The sequence below is a fragment of the Notolepis coatsorum genome (genome assembly GCF_963971535.1).
Source record: "Notolepis coatsorum genome assembly, chromosome: 2".
Taxonomy (NCBI): domain Eukaryota; kingdom Metazoa; phylum Chordata; class Actinopteri; order Aulopiformes; family Paralepididae; genus Notolepis; species Notolepis coatsorum.
The window spans coordinates 171,308,726-171,332,414 of NC_140166.1; the positions used below are offsets into that span (position 1 = coordinate 171,308,726).

Below are 23,689 nucleotides of genomic sequence, written 5' to 3' on the forward strand. Positions count from 1 at the left end.
AAGCGGGATCTTTGCTTAAACACCTGCTATCAGAAGAATAGACAGTCAGAAAAAAAGTTTTTACTTTGACCTTTTAGTACTGAAGTACATTTAAAGTATACGCTTTTTGACTTTTACTCAAGTGTTTTTTAGCCAGATACTCTGACTTTTACTTGAGTACGATATTGAGACGGTACCCATACTTTCACTTAAGTATAATTTCTGGGTACTTTTTACACCCCTGCGACTAACACACATATGAACGTTCTAACCACAGGACCTGCATAGCCGTCTGGACGCCGCCCTGGAGCAGGTGGACACGCTGCGGGCCCACCTTCAGGAGGGGGAGGCGGAGAGGCGCGAGCTGGACCAGAGGACACAGGAGCTGAGGAGGGAGGGTCACCAGGCTAAGAAAGCCCTGGAGGAGAGCCACAGAGACGGCCACAGATGCCGCTCCTCGCTGGACCTCGTCTCCAGGTTAACAGATCCGCATGGAGAACTCCTCCCAGTGTTGCACGGATGCACCTGCGCTGAGCGACTTGGGATTGTTTTTGTAGATAGATGACATCTTTGCTGTCGGGGCCCTTAGACTTAAAGGGAGGTGAAATAATTCACATACTGCATGTTACACATGTGAACTGAATTTTCCCAAGTGGATCGTCAAGGGAATGCCTTATCTTATCTTTATCTTATCTTATCTTATCTTATCTTATCTTATCTTATCTCAGGACAGTTCAGTCAATATGTGTGATGACATGCACCACTCTCCTGAATTCATGTTAATTCTTAAAATAGATGTAACTCCCCTTTAACCTGCCCAAGAAGCAGGCTTTATCTACTGTATTTTTAAGCCAGCTCTTAAAACACACTTTTTATTTACTTATTAGAGAAGTTGTTATTGATGATAATAATACATTGTGAAATGACGCTTGCACTCTCTCTCTCTCGCTCTCTCTCTCTCTCTCTCTCTCTCTCTCTCTCTCTCTCTCTCTCTCCTCTCTCTCTCTCTCTCTCTCTCTCTCTCTCTCTCTCTCTCTCTCTCTCTCTCCCCCCTCCAGTGAGAAGGGCAGCCTGGAGAAGCAGGTGTGTGACCTGCAGCAGGAGGTGGGCTCTCAGCGTTCAGAGCTGGAGGTGACCCGGGGCTCTCAGCTGGACCTCCACAGGCAGAGGGACCTCCTGAGGACAGCAGCGGGAGGACCTGGAGCGACAGCTGGCACGCCAGCGCACCGAGGCCCAGAGAGGGTACCAACGCACGGGAGGGAGGGGGGTGTGGGCTGGGCCGGAGGTTGGGTGGGTCGGGTGTGGTGGTATGGGTGGGTGGGTGGGGGGGGGTGACCATTACCCAACTCCCATCCTGTCACCAACGCTTGTTTTCAAACTCTGTTTGTTTAGAGTTCAGATCAGTAACACATGTCATATCCTCTGGCCGGCACTGCACTCAAGATGGCATTGGATGAAAACATAAATGATTTATATTGCATTACCACACTCATGCAAGAGAGTGACTTTTTTTTTCCTCTTCTGAAATTGTCCTTTTTGTTACAAAAATCTGATTAGCTGAGAATGAGGGCAGGACATGCGATCCAGAACACACACAAAAAAAGGAACTCTCTGGAGTTCTGGCCTTTGGCGCCGGTATTTTTATATTTTTCAAAGTGGGAACGGAGGGACCGTTAAGGCATTATGTTTGTATAAGTAATCTGTGTTGTGTGTGTGTGTGTGTGTGTGTGTGTGTGTGTGTGTGTGTGTGTGTGTGTGTGTGTGTGTGTGTGTGTGTGTGTGTGTGGAAGAGAAAGACATTCAAAGTGATTCACAGGGTTGCCCTCAACTTAAAGAAATTCGCTGTCGAGTTAACAGTCATACACTTTTGTTGACTTAATGGAATAGGTGATTTAATATCTGTACAATTTAGTTTGTCCACAAACAGTCATGCAGAGGGACATCTGTAAATCTAGTGTTTTACCAGAGATGTGCTAATGATTTTCCTGGAATCATAAGTCATGGCTTGGAGTCATAAGAATGGCTAAGGGCCCAGCTACATTGGTCTGTTGTGACTGTCCATCTACGGTCTATCTGTTCGTTGGACAGGGCTGATGATGAGTCCGTCTCCACTGGATTTGTGTCCGTCTTGACTGACGGAAGTCATTGAGGAGAAACAATGTCACCGTTGGCGCAATACATGGACAGCCGCTGGCGAAGCCGTTGTTTCTGCCAACGCACCATTATCTTGGTTCTGATTTATAAACAAACCAACAGACAGCGATGCAGTTCGTCTGTTTTCCCTTCTCTCCGTTTTGTGACGGATCAATGTAGCCACTCCCTAATCGACTATAAGTGTCAACTTGGGATCCGAATGAGCGATTACTTGACTGATGGACTGAGAGGGGCCGGCCCTGATGTGTGACAGTGTGTACAATGTGTGGTGTGTTTCAGCGAGAGATGTCTGGAGCAGCTTGAAGGGAAACACTCTGAGCTGCGCAGGGAGCTGGTGACGGTGAAAGAGGCTCTGAATCAAGTCACTTTGCAGAAGGAGATGCTGGAGGACGACAAGGCCAGCCTCTCTCTGGCTCTCAGCAAGGTAGCACGCCCCAAACTGAACAAAACCCAAAACAAATGTGAAATTTGTCAAATGTAGGGCTTTTGCAGAACAACAACCTATAGAAAAGAGAAGTGTCGCGCTCACTTTATTAATGTACAACATTTCGGTCCTTAGACATCGATGGTCCGATGACATGTTGTAAGTACATGCAGGAGTTCTCTTCTCTATAGTCCACATGTTTTAAATGTTTAATTTTATTGTTTTTTTTTCCTTCTCACTTTTTCTGTATTTTGCTCCCATCCAAATTGAGTTGTTATGCCAATTCCCTTCCTGGTCGTTGCGCGCATTGTCCCACTGTCGGCCTAGGGAGGGTGTAGAACTACCACATGCCTCCTCCGATATATGTGGAGTCAGCCGCTTCTTTTCACCTGACAGCGAGGACTCTCACTGGGGGAATGTAACGCGTGCAGAGGTTCATGCTATTTCCCCCCGATCCCCTCCCTGCTGAACAGGCCCCCCGACCGACCAGTAGGAACCGCAGTTTACAACAACCAGGACACATACCCCGCCGGCTTCCCACCCGCTAACACTGCCAATTGTGTTAGTAGGGACGACTGAGGTACCGCTGACAGCTGGATTATATCCCAGAGTCTCTGCGGTGGTAGGCGAGTGCATTCTCCACTGCGCTACCCAGCCGCACCCCTATAGTCCACATGTTGACATAATTATTATAATTATATAATATATAATATAATTATTCTCCTGTACTGTACACACACCTATCCATAAGAAACCCAGGGTATCTTAACACATTGACGACCGGCCCTAGCCATCTAATATGTGGCTGGAGGACCACGGTTTGTAAACAAACCGATGTACTTTTGGATAGCTATATATATACTTTATAGTATTGCTATCTGTCCATTCTCATTGTCACTTGAGTGCATAAACCGTGCCTTCATAATGGTTTAAAGAAAATAAAAATCCATCGGTTGGTTGTCATTTTATAGCGTCGTGAATATAGCTTTATCGCAGTTTTCGTCTCGTATTTTTTCTGGAAAGCTATTTATAGGGCTAAAGGCTAGTCACATTATATCGAACGGCATTTATGTTGTGTATATATACGAATTAAATAAAACAAACTGCTTAGCATCCGGACTATTACAGAGCATCTATGGATGAAATGGGGGCGGCGGGGGACGCCGATTAGTATTATTGATTAGCAATACAGTGTGCGTTCAAGTAGCCACATTCACTGATCGATCGCTTGCGTTTTACAACAATGTCCAATCCGGCTGTAATTTGGGGGAAGTGTGTCCTACCGTCGGCCCATGTGATCGCCGGCAGCATTTCCCCATTATTCATCGGCATCTGGTAGATCAATATGTCCATTGGCTGATCATAAATCCCATTATTCCAGGCTGAAATCTGCGCTTCGAACCGTGATCAAAAATGGAGGATGTTCGCTTGGGATCCAGGCTCATATGAAACGCCCATAGACAGTAAAAGAATTTTTTTCCCATTCGCCCTCAATGATACTGCAGTGGAGCGATGGCGCCCCTAAGAGGATCTGGCCGGTATTGCATGTCGCCGATTTCAAGGAGGCGGGTAAATCTGCAGAGTCGATCGGGGATCTTGATCCGTTTATATGGAATAAAACAATAACAACTTGCCACGAGTTAACGCGTGGCTCTGGTCCTCAACGCATGGCACCGAAACCCGAGTTAACTCGTGGTTGGGCGGCAAAGTGTTAAGAGCCTTGCAAGAGCAGAGTAATAACCTAAAAGTTCATTTAAAGAATCATTCCCGTCCAACCTTTCCGGTGTTCACATTGACTCCACAGGTGGAATCCCAGAATGCCGAGCAGGAGCTGGCCCTCACCAAACTGCAGAGCCAGGAGGCGGCCTTGAGCGACTCTCTGGCTAAAATGGCTGCCCTGAGTGAAGGCTTAGCCAATGACAAGGTGGAACTCAACCGCATTCTGCTGCAGGTCAGGGAGTGTTTATCTTGTGATTCTCCAGTAATGCTGAGGGAAGTAGTTTGTCAGAGCTCAATGTTTTTTTTTCTTTTTTTTCTCAACATTTTATAGGGGAACTCAAATTTAAAAAAAAATGTAATGTGTTATTTCCATGGCCTGAGACAGTTCAATCAACAATCAACATTTGTGAACATGAGCTACTCTCTCCCAACGCCAGAAACCAGAGAAGTAAGAATCAAACTTGTGATGTCATCAAGTTTAAAGTCTGGAGCTGCTCCAATGATGGAAGGGAAGGGTGCGCTGCATTTACAACACAAGGCGAAATGAGAGCAACACGGCATAAATCAAATCAAATCAAATCAAATGTATTTGTAAAGCCCGAAATCACAAGGTAATATCCCACATGGGCTGTCGTCTTTAAACAAGTCAAGAAGAAACATCACAATAAATGAAGAACAAAAATCCACCATAAAATCCAAATATGCGACACTCCCAGACATTCATGCAGCACAATAATTGTTTGTGGGAAGACAACATTGTGATTGAAATTTAAACTCAATTAATCACCCGGCCCTACATATGACACGGCATCACATCTTACAGTAGTGGGACAAACATCTTGTGATCTTCTCTCCACATCCTCCTCCCTCCTCCTGTCTTTACACGTCTGCTTATAATAGTTTGGGTCAACCGCCTGTCCCCACAACCCCGAATGTCACACAATTCCCTGATTCCCTGAATGTCTGATTCCCACGATTCCAGCCAGTGTGTCCATCCCTGTCAATAAAGTGTCTTTCGAGATGGTTGAAACCCTACCTGCAACCAGGGGGGAAAAGGCCTTAACCTATGACCCTTAACCTATGACCTGCTCCCCCTGGTGAAGTACATGTAGTGTAGTACTGTGTTTCTCAGGGTCACCTGAACAGTTTCCTAACGACACAGTAGATTGTCATGGGGTTTGCTTCTTTCATTTATTTACAATGTTTCTATATCACATTGTATTACGTTATGTGAATGTAACGCATGACTGTAAAGTTCCGCAGGACCAAGCTCCTGTGGAATGCCCTCCCTGACTACCTGAGAGCACCACATACCTCTTCACCAAAGCTTTTTCTTAGTTTTAACCTTTTATACATGCCTTTGTGTGTTTTATCCCTTTTTGTATGTTTTTATGGCTTGTTTTTTAATTGCCTATGTTTTTAAATCCTATGTTTTACCCTGTAGCACTTTGAGATTTGGTTCCAAATGTAAAGTGCACTACAAGTTAAATGAAATATTATTATTATTATTATTATTATTATTATTATTATTATTATTATTATTATTATTATTATTATTATTATTATTATTATTATTATTATTATTATTATTATTATTATTATTATTATTATTGTTATTATTAATATTATTATTATTATTATTATTATTATTATTATTATTATTATTATTATTATTATTATTATTATTATTATTATATGCTGCCTTGTGGTAAAACGACTCCTGGTAAATCTCCCGGTCAAATAAAGGATACATGAAATCAATAAACGGCGCTAATCGTCATTACAATATGCCTCCAGACGGAGGGGGAGAAGGCGGATCTCGGCGAGCGGCGGCGGGAGGCGGAGCTGGAGCGGGCGGCCGCCAGGGAGGAGACCGGGCGGCTGCAGCAGGAGCTGATGGACCTGGGCGGCGAGAGACGCGCGCTGGAGAGCTCCTGCGGCCACCTCCAGGAGGCGCGCCTGAGGCTGGAGGAAGAGTTGAGCCTGCTGCAGAAGGAGAGCACTCAGGCCTCGGAGCAGCACGCACAGGTCAGGACCCCCCCCCCCCCCCTCCTCCTCCGAGCTCCACCTGGGAGAATCACGCTGCAAGTGATTAACAGCTTTCAGCAGGTTTATGGGCCTCGTTGTCACATTAAAAACGAATAGGAGATATTGGATACATCTGCCGTGGCACTCAACACCTTCCCCTCAAATGGGATATGAGTTTTGGCCCCCGCTCCGTGTTTTATGAGTAACCTGGGACATGGGAAGCCGGGGGGGGGGGGGGGGGGGGGATCCTCGTGTACGAAATGTGGAGCTGGAGGGGATAAATAGATATTACAGACATATAATATCCGAAGTGGGGAGAAGACGATCGCAAGAACCAATAAATTAACACCTAGAGCTTAAGCCCGGTCCACATCTCTCCGTTTCCTCTCCCAAAGAATGCAAGGAATTCTGTTTTGTTTTATTATCTGTTCTGACTGTGAAACTGGGCCTCGGATCGTAACAATTCCAAACAGTTTGACAAATCCCTTCCAAACATTTTCAGATAACTTATCTGTGAAAATAAATCAGAGCCGTAAAACGGACGCCTCCCCTTTTCGTCGGGCGTCGTGTTTCATCCTCTGATTAGGAGCCCGGGTGTCGTGTTTCATCCTCTGATTGGGAACCCGGGCGTCGTGTTTCATCCTCTGATTGGGAACCCGGGTGTCGTGTTTCATCCTCTGATTGGGAACCCGGGTGTCGTGTTTCATCCTCTGATTGGGAACCCGGGCGTCGTGTTTCATCCTCTGATTGGGAACCCGGGCGTCGTGTTTCATCCTCTGATTGGGAACCCGGGTGTCGTGTTTCATCCTCTGATTGGGAACCCGGGTGTCGTGTTTCATCCTCTGATTGGGAACCCGGGCGTCGTGTTTCATCCTCTGATTGGGAACCCGGGCGTCGTGTTTCATCCTCTAATTGGGAGCCCGGGTGTCGTGTTTCATCCTCTGATTGGGAACCCAGGCGTCGTGTTTCATACTTTTTGGGATTGGGAGCCCCGTTCGCGCCCGCGACGTTGGCGTAATACATCCACCTGATTGTTTACCCGAGGGGAGGCTGAAAGACGGCCCGTGCTAATATTTGGTTAGTTCGCTTTGGAAAACCAATTACAATGATTATTGCTATTTCAAACAGCGCTGTCGTACTGAAACCCGAGAGATTGAAGGGGGCCCATTGTAGATGAAGTCAGAACATACCTTTGAGGGATGACAGGAAGCGGCCTTTCGGATGCACCGGGGAAAGCTCTAGGATTACAGGGAAATATCGGGCCATACAGTAAACAGCCTTGTCATTCTACAACTGAGCCTCGTCCAACTTGATTCAAACCAGCGAAGAATCAACCTTTGATTGACACAGGCCTCTGTTCTTACGGCTCTGCCTAAGATAGTGTTCCGTTCACGCAGTGAATAGATTTGATTCCCTTTGACATTTCTTTGACCAAAGGCAAGAGAACTCAGAGAGATCATCCTGCGCTATTATAGGAAAAAAACTAAATCCCTATAGCGAGTTATTTTGTTTCTGTAATTGATATGCACAAAACAATAATGAAAATGTTTATACACGGCGTGCGCATGCAGCGTAACGTATACACGCGGATCGGATACGTGGATGTTGCTGTAAATTGCTTTGTGCACGCGGTTGGTCTCCAGGCTAACAGGCAGATGCAGACCACGTGGGAGCAGCTGTGTGCATGCAGGAGGGAGCTGGAGACCCAGGCCACAGCCCTGCTGAGGGCCACCCGGGACGGGGAGGAGCTGGCCAAGGACGGGGCTGCGCTGGACGTCCAGCTGACCTCCGCCGAGCGCAAGGCCTACGGGCTCACGCAAGAGCTGGCTGCTCTCAGGTGTGTGTGTGTGTGTGTGTGTGTGTGTGCCAGTGAGTGATTGATTGATTGAAAACTTTAATTAACAGATTGCAGAATGGGTACAATACAGTACAGCTCAATACACACATTGTTAAGGGGATTCAGACCAGAGAAAGACTTTCGTCTTGTTTACATCAGGGTCCCCCATTTTCAATTCATAATGAGACCCATCCTGGACCTGAACTGAGACCCATCCCATGTTAGGCTGATGGAAAAGGAGCCTTACCCCGCGGCGGACCGGTCCAAGACGAGATCGAGACCAAAGATGGTTCCGTGGCCGAGACGTTAGCTTACCAAACGATGAGAGGGAGAAACTCTTTACACGTTAAAAACAAATTATGCAGGAAAGGGATTAGAATTAATGGCCTCACTTTTTATACAAGTTTTGCTAATTTATTGTTATTATCTAATTTTGTTGTAGGGGAGAACGGGGGACGTTGTCACACTTTTTACTCTAGTGTGAATTGCTCATAATCAAAACATCTTTCAATAGTCATTCCTACATTAAATTGAAGCTTAAGATGTTGGCTTGAAATGTGTATCCACTCTCATTTTCCAACGTATTGTAACAAAGAGTTAATCACCTATCAAAGACACTCTGACACATTGTGACAACCAACCCCATCATGGAGATGGTTGTCACACACTATGGGGTTGGTTGTCACCATGTGTTTTAATGGGAAAATCTTAAAAAGAAGACAAGAAGGCAGAACTAAATTTGAACGTTTTATTGCATTGACAAGTTGACAAATACACAACTTAATGCATCTTAACATGAACATAAACAGGAAACACATCTTTAGGCCATCCTATATAACAAAATAAGAACACAATAAATCGGCCTAACAATAATAGCCTACACAACATGAATGAATGAAAACTTTATTTAACGGATTGCAGAATGGGTACAATACAGTACGGCTCAATACACACAATTGTTATGGGGATGCAGACCCGAGAAAGACGCCTAGAAGAAAAATACTGAGGAGCGGAATATTTACAAATGGACATAAAAAACACAAAAAGTCCTCTCATCTCAAATTCAGCTGTTTCACTCCAAATATGACAATGTAGGTGAACTCTGACCCCAATTCTGGACATTTAAATACCAATTCTGGACATTTAAATACCAATACTGGGAGACAGGATCCTCTGGTGGTGAAATATAATGAATGTGACAACCTACCTGTGTGACAACGTCCCCCGTTCTCCCCTACCGTGTTTAAATGAGAGGAAATTGAGACCAATGACTGAGAGCAAGACAAATAAGAGTCCAAGACCAAGAGGAGAGACATTTGTGAGTATGTGTGTGTGTGTGTGTGTGTGTGTGTGTGTGTGTGTGTGTGTGTGTGTGTGTGTGTGTGTGTGTGTGTGTGTGTGTGTGTGTGTGTGTGTGTGTGCGTGCGTGCGTGCGTGCGTGTGCATGTGCATGTGCGTGCAAGCACTCGTGTTTGTCAGTCCGACTTAACTAGCGGTGCGTACAGTACTGTACTCATGCTATTTTTGAGCCTGTGAGCACATGATTTTACTGACTCAAGCATAGCGTGTCCCGTGTAACAAGAGGTTTTAAGTCTGGTTTTATTTGTAGGCTCTGCCAACCATGGATCATTGGACTTTATGACCTTCTGCACCTAGGGTTTCAAAGGTCCTGTTTTCCAGAGCCCCGACCACTTAACCACTACGTGTCAAGTGTGTCAGAGTGTGGTGGACATTAAACCTGTCTCGCTGGTCTCTCTCAAGAGTCAAGATTCAAGATTCAAGAGTTTTATTTGTCACATACATACCAGGGCATACAGTGAAATGCGGGTGGCCATGCGGTGCAATAATACTAATAATAAAATAGACATAAAAAAACAGGTAATAAAATAGACATAAAATGGACATGATAAAATAGACATGCTAAATTCCTGAGATAGTGCAATACAATGTTAGCTATGGATTTAAGGCACTGGGTCCTATGTACACTACTATACAATATACAGTTTTTACTCTATATCCCTATGCTATACTTGCTATATCTAAACTATACTATACAAGAACCACATCGGTTCTTTCCTTAAAGTGACCTTTATTTTCCTCGTTCCTTTAAAGTGTCCTGTCCATTTAGTTTAAAGTGACCGTTTGTGTGTGAGCGATTGCAGCATGTGTGTTGTGTGTGTGTGTATGTGTGTGGTCATGTGTACTTGTGTGTGGAGAGTTCAGTGTCCAGTGTCCTGATGGCCTGGGTGAAGACCTCTCTCTCTGGTCTCTCTGTGTTACAGGGCGGATAAGGAGACCCTGGAGAGCGCTCTGTTTGAGAGCCAAGAGATGGCCTCTTCCCTGGAGGGGCAGCGCACCAGGCTGGAGGGGGAGAGGCGCAGCCTCCTTTTGGCTAATGAGGCCCTGACGCGTGAGTCGCACCCCCCCCCCCCCCCCCCCCGCTATCCTCCGTGCCAAGCCCCACTGCACAACAGCCCACTGGAGATCCATATTTCAGCTGTGAGCTCTGCAGCAGCTGGGCTCTGAGCTGGAGCTCCTCTCTCAGCTGACCCCCCCCCCAACACACCCCAACTCCTCTCTGACACATGTGGATAAGCAGCATGTTCCACCAAAAATAGGGAGGAACGTCCAATAATACGCATAAAAAAGAATCCTCGAAATTTGGATCAAGGGCACGGTGTCATCAATGCGTCCCCATTCAGTAGTTGTGTGGAGTTTTGATTTAATGTGTCGGTAGCCCGGCCAGGCGATTCAGTGTGTGTGTGCGTGTGTGTGTATGTGTGTGTGTGTGTGTGTGTGTGTGTGTGTGTGTGTGTGTGTGTGTGTGTGTGTGTGTGTGTGTGTGTGTGTGTGTGTGTGTGTACAGGAGATGTTTCACGGATGCGGGTGGAGGGGGAGCTACAGGTGGCGCGAGCAGCGCAGGAGAGGGCCATCTTGGAGGACAAGTTGGCGCAGATGGAGAGGAGCATCCAGGTCGCCCTGAGCAACAGAGAACAAAGCCACAGGGAGCAGCTGGAGGTCGAGCGCAGAGACAAGGTACAGTGGGGTCTGTGCAGTGAGGCTGACTAAATCAAAAAAATAAATGATTTGTTTATTGTTTATTTATTTGTAAACATTCGAAATAAAGAATTCATTCATTCAAACTACACAATTATTTTTAAATTATTTTTAAACTCATGATCTGAGAATGTCTGGGCATGTGCGTGCGCAGTGCATGTGTGTTTTTTTTGTGTGTCTGTGTGTTTGTATAATGTGGGTGTATGTATGTATGTATGTATGTATGTATGTATGTATGTATGTATGTATGTATGTATGTATGTATGTATGTATGTATGTATGTATGTATGTATGTATGTATGTATGTACCGGTATGTACCGGTATGTATGTATGTATGTATGTATGTATGTATGTATGTATGTATGTATGTATGTATGTATGTATGTATGTATGTATGTATGTATGTATGTATGTATGTATGTATGTATCATGTATCGGATTATGTGTGTGTGTGTGTGTTATTGTGTGTACACATTCATATACACTGTTTGTTTGCATATGTGTATGCAAGTGTCCTGGGGTTTGTGTGTGTGTGCATGTACATATATACATATCATATACATACACATTCTGTCTGTGTGTGTGTGTGTGTGTGTGTGTGTGTGTGTGTGTGTGTGTGTGTGTGTGTGTGTGTGTGTGTGTGTGTGTGTGTGTGTGTGTGTGTGTGTGTGTGTGTGTGTGTGTGTGTGCGCGTGCATGCGTGTGTGTTGCATGTGTGTGTGTGGTGGACAGCAGCAGCAGCTAGAGGAGCAGGCGTTGAGGAGGCAGCAGGCAGAGCAGCAGCTGGGGAGGCAGCATGCGGAGGAGCAGCGTGTGCAGAGCCAGGACCTCCAGCAGGTGCAGGGGGAGCTGGCCAGGCTGCAGCAGGACTGCAACCAGAGCCTCCTGCAGGCCGAGACCCACAAGCAGCAGGTGTGTGTGTGTGTGTGTGTGTGTGTGTGTGTGTGTGTGTGTGTGTGTGTGTGTGTGTGTGTGTGTGAGTGTGAGTGTGAGTGTGAGTGTGAGTGTGAGTGTGAGCGTGTGTGTGTACATGTACGTCTCGTGGAAAGAAAACGTGTTTTGTATTATTTTTCAACTGAATGTCGTTCAGTTATGAAGATATTTTATTTCCCCCCCAACATATTTTTATTAGCATTTTCATTTAGTTTTATAACCGACACTTAAAACAACCCTAAGGAAGGTATTTCTCAAGTAATTTTTTTAAGAATATGTTCTCACACGCAGAGAGTTAACGGTACCCTGGTTGGTGGACAGTGCCAGCCGACCCGACTCAAGCTATGCAAACCTTGCTGACTGGAGGAGTTCCAAAAAGTGTGTCAATTCAGCCGCTCCATCATCCGCTCTCACTCCAGAACCTTCCAAGCACCTATGAGGCGCCAGCGTACTTGTTATTGCTCATGAACTGCACAGTACAAGTATACAATGTCAATCAAGTGCCCATGAGCAAGGAGGCTTCTCTTTACGTGATGATATTAGGGGCTGTGTCCACAGAAAGCGTTTTTTGAGCTGCCAGCACCTTTCTGACATAAATTTCTATGATAAAGACAGGCACCTCGCGTTTTAGCGTTCTCGGCGGCTAACGGTTTTTTTGGCGGAGCGCTCTGGGCGCCTCGAGTAGAAAATTGTTCAACATTTGGAGAGGAGCGCCACTCATCATCAATCACTTCTTTCGACCAACCAATCAAAATCGAGGAAGTGGCGGGACTAAAAAATATCAACAAACATGGCAGAGGAGAGGCTGATTCTTGCGGTGTCTGACAACCCAGTCATATACGACCTATAACGCCGATGACGCAACAATAAGCGCTCCCTGCGCCTTGGAAGCGCTCTGGGCATTCATATTTTTGATATCCAAAGCGCTCTGCCTTGAAAGAGACACTGTCTGTGGACACAGCGCCTTACTGGGTTATTTCCTCCATGCATGCATTGTCCCAGAAGGAGGCTTCTCTTTACGTGATGATATTACTGGGTTCTTTCCTTAACCCTTTCACTGCCACACTACAGAAGGTTAACCCTTTACTATCACACTACCGATTAGGTTAACCTGCTGTGTTGTGTGGCAGTGAAAGGGTTAACCTTCTGTGTATTGTCACAGTGAAAGGGTTAACCGTTTGGTAGTGCGGCAGTGAAAGCGTTAACGCTGGTTGTGCCCATGCAGGAGTTGTGCCAGAAGGAGGCAGAGAAAGCTGCTCTGACGGAGAGGTTAGCGGCACTGCAGCAGGACCTGGCCACCGCGGGCCTGGAGACAGAGCGCCTCCGCAGGGACGCCGTGAGCAGACGAGAACAGGACGAGGTGAGAACACCAGAGCCACAGGGTTGATATGTCATCTGTCCTCAACTAAAGAAGTTCAATAGGATATATTTGTTGATTTAATCGATTTTGTTTAATTGATTACCCTTCATGCTTCATGCAAGCCATTCTGAAGAAGGTGTGTTCACACCGAAACGTCATATGATTTCAGGCTGCCAATAAATGTGAAAAACCTGGAGTGCGTGCCTGGACTTGGTTCCCTATTTTTTATCGATTTTGTTTCCCCATCATGCAGAACGACCTACATTTACGTCTTGTCTCCACTGGCCAGGGTTTAGCCGTGCTCTGCCTGTCTGTCTGGCGCACAGTGAGCGTCGCCCATTGTCTTTACAACCTGGCCAAACCTGGCTGGACCCCGGCTGAGAGGGCCACCTTTCACAACATGGCCAGACCTGAGCCAAAGCCAGCTGGGACTGTTGTGTCATCATGGTTTAGCTTGTGCACCACAGTTGTTGGTGTGAAATTTCAAAGTTTTCCTAGCAACCGTAGTGTTTACAAGAAACCCAACCATACCATACCATACCATGCTAGACCACAGCTAGCCCCAGCCAGGCTGAACATAGCCAATGGAGACAAGGCATTAGAGCTCTCCAGGGAAAATGCTCATAGTTTTTCTGGATATATCTCATTCAGCATGGAACCAAACAAAGACTAAAAAATCGAACAGACTACTGAAGTTGTGGTCGACTATGAGAGGGGACAGTTCTGGACTACTGTAAATACTTATAACAGATGCTTCACCTTCTCCGTCCCTCTGTCCATCCAAGAACGTGAGGGCCGAGCTGCAGGCCGAGCTGCGGGACTTGCGCTCTCGCTTCGAGGACTCTCTGAACTCCCACGAGGGCACCAAGCGGGGCCTCACGGAGCACCTCCGGGAGCTGAGCCAGCAGAAGGAGCACGCGCGGCAGGAGGTGAGGCTCCCCGACGACACCCTCCTCGCTTTCCTCCCCGCCGCCGTCTTTTCCCCCTTTTGTCTCCGTCTTCTCCAGCGGCACCGTTTGTTTCACTGTGCAACATTCAGTGTGGGAATGTTGACCCCGTCGCCGGGAATAACAACATCAACCCGAGTGAATGTTTCATAGACGGGTAGATATACTGTGGGATTGGGTGGCCCCGCCGGCTGCTTGGAGGGTGAAGAAACGCGAGGCAGCGGAATACATGGTGAGAGATGTCCCAAGATAGATGGGTAAGGGTTGTTTGTAGGAGCACGCAGGCGGGACAGGGAAAAGTGGGCAGGCGTGTTTGGTTTGGCAGGGCGCGGGAGGCCCTGGGAGCTGGCTTTGGCATGGCGCGGGAGGCCCTGGGAGCTTGCTTGGCACCGCGCTGGAGGCCCTGGGAGCTCAACCCTCTCGGTTCCATTCGGATGGGGCTGGAGTTTGTACCAATTAGCACCGGCGCAACGGAGAGCTATTTACCGCAGGCCTCTGTTGACGTTGGCCACGGCCTTGGAGCTTTACTAGCGTCAGGATGCCACCAGGTGCACGACCGACGGGGAGCACGCCAGCTCCGGGGTCTCGAGAGGAAGGAGGCTGTGAAGACACCTGGACCCCCCCCCCCCACCCCACCACCACCACCACCATCAAGGAAAATGGGGGGAAATCTTGGGTCATATTGACCTCGATGTAAACAGAGCAGTGCAGTTAGGGACTGTAACTCTGGGCCAGAGTGACATGTTTGCTGTTGCTGTGTTTTTTTGCTTTAATCACCCTAGCGCTTGTGTGTGTGTGTGTGTGTGTGTGTGTGTGTGTGTGTGTGTGTGTGTGTGTGTGTGTGTGTGTGTGTGTGTGTGTGTGTGTGTGTGTGTGTGTGTGTGTGTGTGTGTGTGTGTGTGTGTGTGTGTGTGTGTGTGTGTGTGTGTGTGTGTGTGTGTGTGTGTGTGTGTGTGTGTGTGTGTGCGTGCGTGCGTGCGTGCGTGCGTGCGTGCGTGTGCGTCTCGTGGAAAGAAAACGTGTTTTGTAAAAAAATAAAGACTCATTTAATCAGATTAATCGCTTTATTCAAATTTTTTTTTTTTTTTTTTTTTTTATTATTGCAAAACAAAACTTATTAAAAGTCAGTACTCAACACACATTGTATAATGAAACTTTCAGTAAAGGTGGTTAAAATATATGCAAGTACAGAAACAGGATAAAACAAAAATAGTCAATAATAACATTTTAACCGTATACAGTGTATATCCAGCGAAGTTACAATTATATAAATGTTAGTATATAATATACCCCTAATACCTATTTTCTAAAAGGTATCAAAGCTCAAACCCCCCCCTCCCGGACCCCCTCTTGGATAGTACCTCCGCTTTATTCAAATTGAGGATTTTTGTTTGAGGATATTTTCAAAAAGAAAACATATATAATAAATTTTTTATATATATTTTTTTTAATTAAAAACGAAGGTTCAAACATCCGTTTCGAAAAACCCTGACAAAGTTCGAAGCCCAAAACAGGCTTCGGGGACAGCTCTAGTGTGTGTGTGGATTCTAAACGCTCCCTCCTCTCTTCGTTCATCTGTTTTGGGTTGTTTGAGATCATGGGCTCCAGGCACCGGGCACTTGGGGGCACATTACTGGAATAATAACCTCACCGTCACTTCATCGCAGAGACGACTCTGGTGTTTTATAGCAGAGCCGACCGTGGCCTCTGATTTAAAAGCCTCGTCTCTCCCCCTCGAAGAGAGTTGTTTTATGTCCGTGGGATCTTTTCTGGTTAAATAAAAGAGGAGAGCGGGGATCCGCCTGTCTTCGCTCTGCCTCCTCTTATCTCCTACACGGAGGGCGGCGGCGTGGTGGACGTGGAGGAGTCTTCATGCGAGGTTTGGACATTCCTCCCTACCATACGCGAAGAGAGGGCAACGACCACACGGATTTGGCGGCCTCTCCTCTTGTTTGATTATTTTCACTAATCCGCTGGCGCTGGGTTTCTCATGTCAGACAATGACAAAGCAGGAGTGAGAAAGTGTGACAGGGAGCGAGAGACGGGAGGGAGCGAGGGAGGGAGGGAGGGAGAGAGAGAGAGGTGGGGAGGGGCGGAAGGGAGGGGAGGGGTAAGAGACCGGCCTTGGTACTGTAATATGAAATCAAAGTTTGAGTTAACCCCTTGTGTAAATAAGCCAGTGGGGGAGTGTTTATTTTCTACCCTGCAGCAGAGAGAGACTGGCTCCACTGGGACCCTGTAGGTCTCTCTCTCTCTCTCTCTCTCTCTCTCTCTCTCTCTCTCTCTCTCTCTCTCTCTCTCTCTCTCTCTCTCTCTCTCTCTCTCTCTCTCTCTCTGACTCTCTCTCCATCCCTCTCTCTTTCTCTCTCTCTCTATGACACTCTCTCCATTCCTCTCTCTCTTTCTCTCTCTCTATCTCTCTCTCACACACACTCTCTCCCTCTCTCTTTCTATGGCTATTTTTCTTTCTCTCTCTCTCTTTCTCTCTATCTCTCTCACACACACACTCTCTCTTTCTATGACTATTTTTCTTTCTCTCCTCTCTCTCCACCTCTCTCTCCATCTCTCTTACTCTCTCTATCTCTCTCTCTCCTTCTTCTCCACTCCCTCGACCCCCCAAAAAAAGAAAAAAGGATCTGATAAAATAAAGTATGATTTGCTGGATCTGCATTGAATTGTTTTTTCTCACATTAGAATTTATGAGAAGAAAACATCTTGTGAGGCCCCTGAACATAACACCTCCTCCTCCTCCTGCTCCTCCCCTCCCTCCCCTCCGCCCCTCCCTCCTCCTCCCCCCTCCTCCACCCCCTCCCTCCTCCTCCCTCCCCTCCTCCTCCCCCCTCCTCCTCCTCCTCCCTGCTCCTCCACCCCCTCCCCCCTCCCTCCCCTCCTCCTCCTCCTCCCTCCCCTCCCTCCTCCCTCCTCCTCCCCCCCCTCCTCCACCCCCTCCCTCCTCCTCCCTCCCCTCCTCCTCCTGCCCCCTCCTCCTCCTCCCTGCTCCTCCACCCCCTCCCTCCCCTCCCCTCCTCCTCCTCCCCCCTCCTGCCCCCTCCTCCTCCTCCTCCCTGCTCCTCCACCCCCTCCCTCCCCTCCTCCTCCTCCTCCTCCCTCCCCTGGTGCTGATGTTTATCATAGTCCACACCGAGAGCGCCGTCAGCAGAGAGAGACAGGGAGAGACAGGGAGAGACAGGAAGAGACAGGGAGAGACGGCACCTGGCTGTGGTCCCAACAGGCTCTTATCCCTGACCTGATAAGCTCTGTCCTCCCTAGCTCTCCGGTTGAACTGCCTGCGCGCGGACATACCATGTTGCCATAAAACACGACATGCAGGAGGTCCGTATGCGCTCTGGAGCTGCTGTGGAGAGATGCTGGAGCTTGTAACCTTAAATATCTGCTCTAAAACATCAGAACCTTATTTGATTCTCACCACATAAATCTATCCTCTATCCTATCTTACTATATCTATATCTGTACATATCCCTTACCTTGCTGGCCAGTATGACTACTACCATACTGCCTTTATACCTGTATCACTGTACATATTATACTACAACTCTGTACATGCATCTGATTAGCACTACACTCAGTAGTACTAATTTGTATATGTTTTACCCAGTTTAATCACCTGTACATTGTATATTGCACTTTACTGCTACACTCTGGTTGGATGCCAAACTTTTTTTTCTCCGTTGTACTGTACTTGGGCTGTATAATGACCATACATTTTAATCTAATCTAATCTAATCTAATCTATTACAAATTTGTTAAGTCGGTGCTCTCAAAACCCTTTCACACCTTGATTTGCTCCCATGTTCTGAGCGTGGGGAAATACAAGCTTGAACATGGAAAGAATACTTGCGCAGAGCACACTGGTATTCTTGCCTCTTCACCTTCATTTGGAAATATGCCTAATGCTTTCGTACAACAGACCAGAACATTGATAAGTCAGTCTTGCACACTTAATCATGTTTGTGGTCTTAATTATACAGATTCCTTGGTTTTCTTTATTCTGCTTCTATCTCTTACTAAAAATATTGTCTATTTTTTAAACTGAATTAAACCATAATCAAGGTGGCCTGTTGGGATGTTAGATCCTAATGTGAAAAACCGTGATTTAATATGTCTGTACTTTATGTGCTAATTTTATTTTATTTTGTGTCTTTTTTCTGTTGTGAAGCACTTTGAGCTGCAGTTTCTGTATGAAAGGTGCTATACAAATAAAGTTGTATTATTATTATTATTATTATTATTATTATTATTATTATTATTATTATTATTATTATTACCTTCACCTTGATTGATTGATTGATTGAAAATTGTATTAACAGATTGCAGAATGGGTACAATACAGTACAGCTCAATACACACAATTGTTAAGGGGATGCAGACCAGAGAAAGACTTTCGTCTTGTTTACATCAGGGTCCCCCATTTTCAATTCATCATAACATAAATGACATACATGGCATACAGGTAGACAGTACCTTTACTCCTTCTTCGTTGTGGATCACATAAAGGTGGATGGCCTGCGCAAGCAGCTGCATGAGGCGGAGGACGGACGGGACGCGGGGCGCGGGGAGCTGATCGAGGCCCACAGGGAGCTCCAGGAATGTGCCCAGGAGAGGGACACCCAACGCAAGGAGGTCCTGGACCTGAGGAGGCTGCTGGGGGACGAGACCAGGGACAGGGAGGCCATCGAGGCCTCCAACCAGGAGCTGAGGGCCTCTGTCAAGAGAGCAGAGAGTGACAATAACAGGTACAGGTGCCTCTCCAGACCGGTAGCTTCCATGGACTCCATGGTAGTCGGCGGTGGTGATACTGTAGTCTAGCGTCAACCTTTAACCCTTCCACTGCCACACTACCAAATGGTTAACCCTTTCACTGCGACAAAACAGACGGTTAACCCTTTCACTGCCACACGACAAAATGGTTAACCCTTTCACTACCACACTACAGAAGGTTAACCCTTTCACTACCACACTACAGACGTTATCTGTCTGTAGTGTGGTAGTGAAAGTTTTTTTTTAATTTTTTTCTTTTTATCTTATCCCCCCCCCCCCCCCCCCCCTCCTTTTTCCGATTTTTCTCCCATCCCACTGTTAGTCGTTATGCCAATTCCCAACCCCCTTCCTGGTTGTTGCGCACTCCCCCCTACTGTTGGTCCGGGAGGCCGGAGACTGTCACATGCTTTCCTCCGACACATGTGCAGCCAGCCGGCAGCCAGCCTGGCAGCGCAGATTCTCACCGGGAGAGTGTAACGTGTGGAAGGTCACACTACCTCCCTCCAGATCCTACCCTCGCTGTGCAGGCGCCCCGACCGAACTGTAGGGGTCGCTGTCCACAACGCCCAGGACCCACCCATCAGCTTTCCCACCCCTAACACTGCCAATTGTGTTAGTATGAACGTCCAGCCAAGCTGATAGCAACGCCGAGAGCTGGATTAGAACCCAGCGTCTCCAGCGTTGATGGCGAGCGCCTTGCCCACTACACCACCTAGCCGCCCGTGGTAGTGAAAGGTTAACCTACTGTGGTAGTGAAAGGATTAATGTTTTGTGATTTGTTATTACGTGTGAACTCTTCTGTGAGTTGGCAGTTTTTATTTATTTAGGCGGTAGAAAAGACAGACAATAGGGAGGTTGGGGGGAGAAGACTCTGGTTGGTTTCTGATCCCAGGCCAGCAGATGTCCATGCGGTTCCAAAAGGCAAAGGGGTCTTAATCACTACACCGTTATCTGGGGCACCCGATGTGCGTTACCTTCTTCTATCATTATCTCCCGTTAGTTTGAGGCGAGCGGTGGAGGAGAAGGAGCAGAAGGCCTTGGTCCTGGAGGAGTGCAGGACCTCCACGCAGCAGGAGGTGGCCTCTCTGAGGGGCAACGCGAGGGAGCTGGAGAGGTCCCGCCTGAAGGCGCGCAGAGCGCTCCAGGAGCTGCGCAGACAGGTGAGGGGAGCGGGGAGGAGGCTCCCAGCCGAGGTCACTGGATTTCCATCCGATTTATTCCACTGGAACGGCGTTGCGATTGAAATAACTGAACGTTTTTATCCTCAAACCCGAACCCAGGTTAAAGTGCTGGAGGGTGAGAACAGTCAGCAGAGCCAGGACCTGAAGGAGCTGCAGGCGCGGGTGTGTCAGGAGGAGCAGAGGGAGGAGGAGGCGCACCGCGAGGCCTTCGCTCTGAAGCAGAGAGTCCTGGAGAGCGAGGCGGGCAGGGAGGCAGCGCTGAATGAGGTGGAGAGACCCCCGGGGGGATTAGTCTGCTAGCAACATGCTAGAGCAAACATTCCCTCCATTCATGCATACTTGTGGAATACCTGCCGAGCTAGAGAGAGAGAGAGAGAGAGAGAGAGAGAGAGAGAGAGAGAGAGAGAGAGTTTCTGTCATATTCTTAATGTAATACTGTACGTACCGCAACACTTTGCTCGCTTCATATCACGGCCGGGCAAATGAATGTGGACTGAAATTAACTTTAGAACTCCTGGGGGTGACGGTACGCCATGTAATTGTATTTAATTTACTCAGAAGCATTTTATATTATTTTATATTACCTAAACGTAAAATCCGGGCCAATTATTTGTCAAACACTTGACCCTTGAAAGGGTCCTAATTTCAACGGAGAGTCTGTTTTCTGGGGGCTGACATCTTGATTCGAACGTAAAATTAGTTTTACGTCTTTTTTTACGTTCGCATTGGATTCATCACGGCAGCGGCCAGTAAACAGACAGACTCTGCGTTTAAATTTTAAGAAGTTGGACCATTGAATGGACCATTCAGCAACTTCGGGGTAAGTGTTTGACAAATATGTGACCCGGATTTTATGTTTAGGTAATATAAAATGCTCCTGAATAGGTTAAATAAAATGTGTGACATTGTCGCTCGGCAGATCTACAGTTAATTTCAGTCTACAGTATGTTCATTTACCTGACCGTGATATGAAGTCAGCAAAGCGTAGCAGTACATTATACAGCCAGGATCCAGCCACTATGTGCCGTGACATGAATATGATTAAACAAACGAGATGGACATGTGATCCTATATAATTTACTGTGGGTCATATTCCCTTTATCTTTTAACAAAGTAACTCCAGACTTTCATGAAGATATGCAAATGATATGTTTTAACTCTTGTTGAAAAACCATTCCATTAGAAAATCACCCGAAAAAAATGCTGTACCCGTCCCTACCCCCTAACGCCTACAACTACTTAGTATGCTTACCCAGTAACTCACAGCTCTAAACCCAGTCATGATAGAGTAGCTCCAGTAGGCTCATCTACCCGCGTCCGTCACCGGTCTTACCCACTGTCTGCTGTACACACCAAATCACCAAATGCGTAGTTCTCTTTCTTCCAACATCGCTGCCCATAACCAATGGTCTACCAACTACCAAAATGCCTAGTTTCTGTGCGGTGGTAGAGTAGGTGAAACACTGGAAAAGCAGGATATTACTGTTCCACCGTGACTTGTTTACAATATCCACTAAGCAAATTATATATAATTATTATATTTATTTCTCATATATCAACACATGGCAACCATTGTTTCTTTCCACCACGGAGGAAAAACAGGCAATCTAAACATTCCGTGCGAAGCCTACGTAGGTTTTTGTCCGGTGACTCTCTCTCTCTCCTGTCTCCCCTCGAGCAGACGGCCGGGCTGCAGCGACGTGTGTCCGAGCAGCAGGAGGCAGAGCGGCAGGCCGGGGAGGCGCTGCGGGGGAGAGAGGCCGCGCTGCAGCAGAGCGAGCAGAGGCACCGGGAGGAGAGCGCCCAGCTGGAGGGGGCCCTGGAGGACGCCAGGAGCCAGGTCAGAGAGGTCGCCCTGAGGGCCAGCCTGGCGGAGGGCAAGGCACAGGGCCTGGCGGAGCAGCTGAGCCGGGACGACGGGGTGCGCCGGGATGCGGAGCACAAGCTCCTGGGCTTGTGTTCCGCCCTGCGCCGCACCCTGGGCATCGGCCTCACGGGGGCGTCCCGGAGACGGACCCCCTCTCCCTGGAGGACTCCCCTGTCAGCGAAGGGTATGAGCATTCAGTTTTATGTGTGTAGTGTGTATTGTGCCACTAATGTGTTTATGTTTATGTAATATTCTATGTTTATGTAATAATGCTGTATATGCCGTATATATATATTTATTCTTACCATATATCTATATCTGTGCATATCCCTTATTAGTGTGGGTGACCTGGCGAAGCCAGGTTGCCACCCACACTATAGTAATCTATACTCTTTTTATTCTTCTTCATTCCACCGATTTTGCAAACACAACTCCTGCCAGAGCGTTCGCGCCCCATACACGTGAAAGGTATCAAAACGACCGGCTTGCTCCAACCCGAGGCGCTATTGCTTTTCGGAAAGTTTCACCGCACCGTTTGGCTACAAATCGACTTTAAACGGGAAGATTTCTGTCCCATTGGAAATGCATTGCAAGTTAGAGTGTAGGAGGTGAAATAATTTTTTTTCCACCTCCTTGGGTAAATTGCGACAGTGATCTCAATTTTGGACGTAGATATAAAAACAACACATCAAAACGATGACACGGCTGTCGCCTCGCTCACAAAAGAAAAATAAATGGAATTGGACATTTCTATCTCAACTGATGACCATTTGTTTGAAGGTTCTCCTCCCCATAGACACCAATGTGTTCGCACTCTAAGAATACGATGATTTTTGAGCTTTTCCCCCCTTGTGTTCCAATCGCCACCAAGGCCACAATTGTCGACGGAATGCCACAATATCGCACACAACCCTTCATTGGGATCCTCGGGTGCTCATGTGAACGTGACAACTCTTCATCTCTTATCGTTTGCTTTTAATCATTGTGAGAAGGACGTCATGCATCTGCCCTCATTGAAATATATTAGTTCGAAAGTGCAAGTCATTCGTGCCTAATTAGTGGAAACAGGTGTGTGGCTCATGGCTCATGGCTACAGCTGACCTGCCAATGACCTCTCATGGAGTTAACCCTTAATCGCCCCTCTGTGTAGCAGTACTGAATTGATTGACAGCGCCCTCTGTCTTGCGGGTTGTGTCATTGTACTCAGTAGGGATGTGCTCTTTCATTGGTCTATGTTGACCCATTGTACTCGGTAGGGATATCCTCTTTCATTGGTCAATGTTGACCACTCCCCCAATCATTAGACCACGCCCCCTTAGGCCACACCGCCTTAGTCCTGAACAATTTTAAAAACTCGGAAAAGTAATAAAACACTTTTAAACTCGGAAAGTCCGAAAAATTTAAAAAACTCAAAACGTTTTTT

The 23,689-nt window shown here is 47.0% G+C and overlaps 1 protein-coding gene across 1 annotated transcript in view; it reads left to right on the forward strand.

Moving 5' to 3' along the window:
- Nucleotides 1-23,689, forward strand: part of crocc2 (ciliary rootlet coiled-coil, rootletin family member 2) — a gene marked incomplete at both ends in the record, with an annotated part of 87,515 nt that overhangs the window by 46,127 nt on the left and 17,699 nt on the right. Inside the window, 16 exon segments of the mRNA XM_084308395.1 lie at nucleotides 257-456; nucleotides 1,038-1,161; nucleotides 1,163-1,221; nucleotides 2,413-2,557; nucleotides 4,362-4,508; nucleotides 6,074-6,304; nucleotides 7,948-8,141; nucleotides 10,424-10,551; nucleotides 11,008-11,177; nucleotides 11,932-12,111; nucleotides 13,358-13,492; nucleotides 14,278-14,421; nucleotides 18,955-19,193; nucleotides 20,219-20,378; nucleotides 20,499-20,666; nucleotides 22,081-22,450. Coding sequence (XP_084164521.1) covers nucleotides 257-456; nucleotides 1,038-1,161; nucleotides 1,163-1,221; nucleotides 2,413-2,557; nucleotides 4,362-4,508; nucleotides 6,074-6,304; nucleotides 7,948-8,141; nucleotides 10,424-10,551; nucleotides 11,008-11,177; nucleotides 11,932-12,111; nucleotides 13,358-13,492; nucleotides 14,278-14,421; nucleotides 18,955-19,193; nucleotides 20,219-20,378; nucleotides 20,499-20,666; nucleotides 22,081-22,450 — 2,794 coding nt within the window.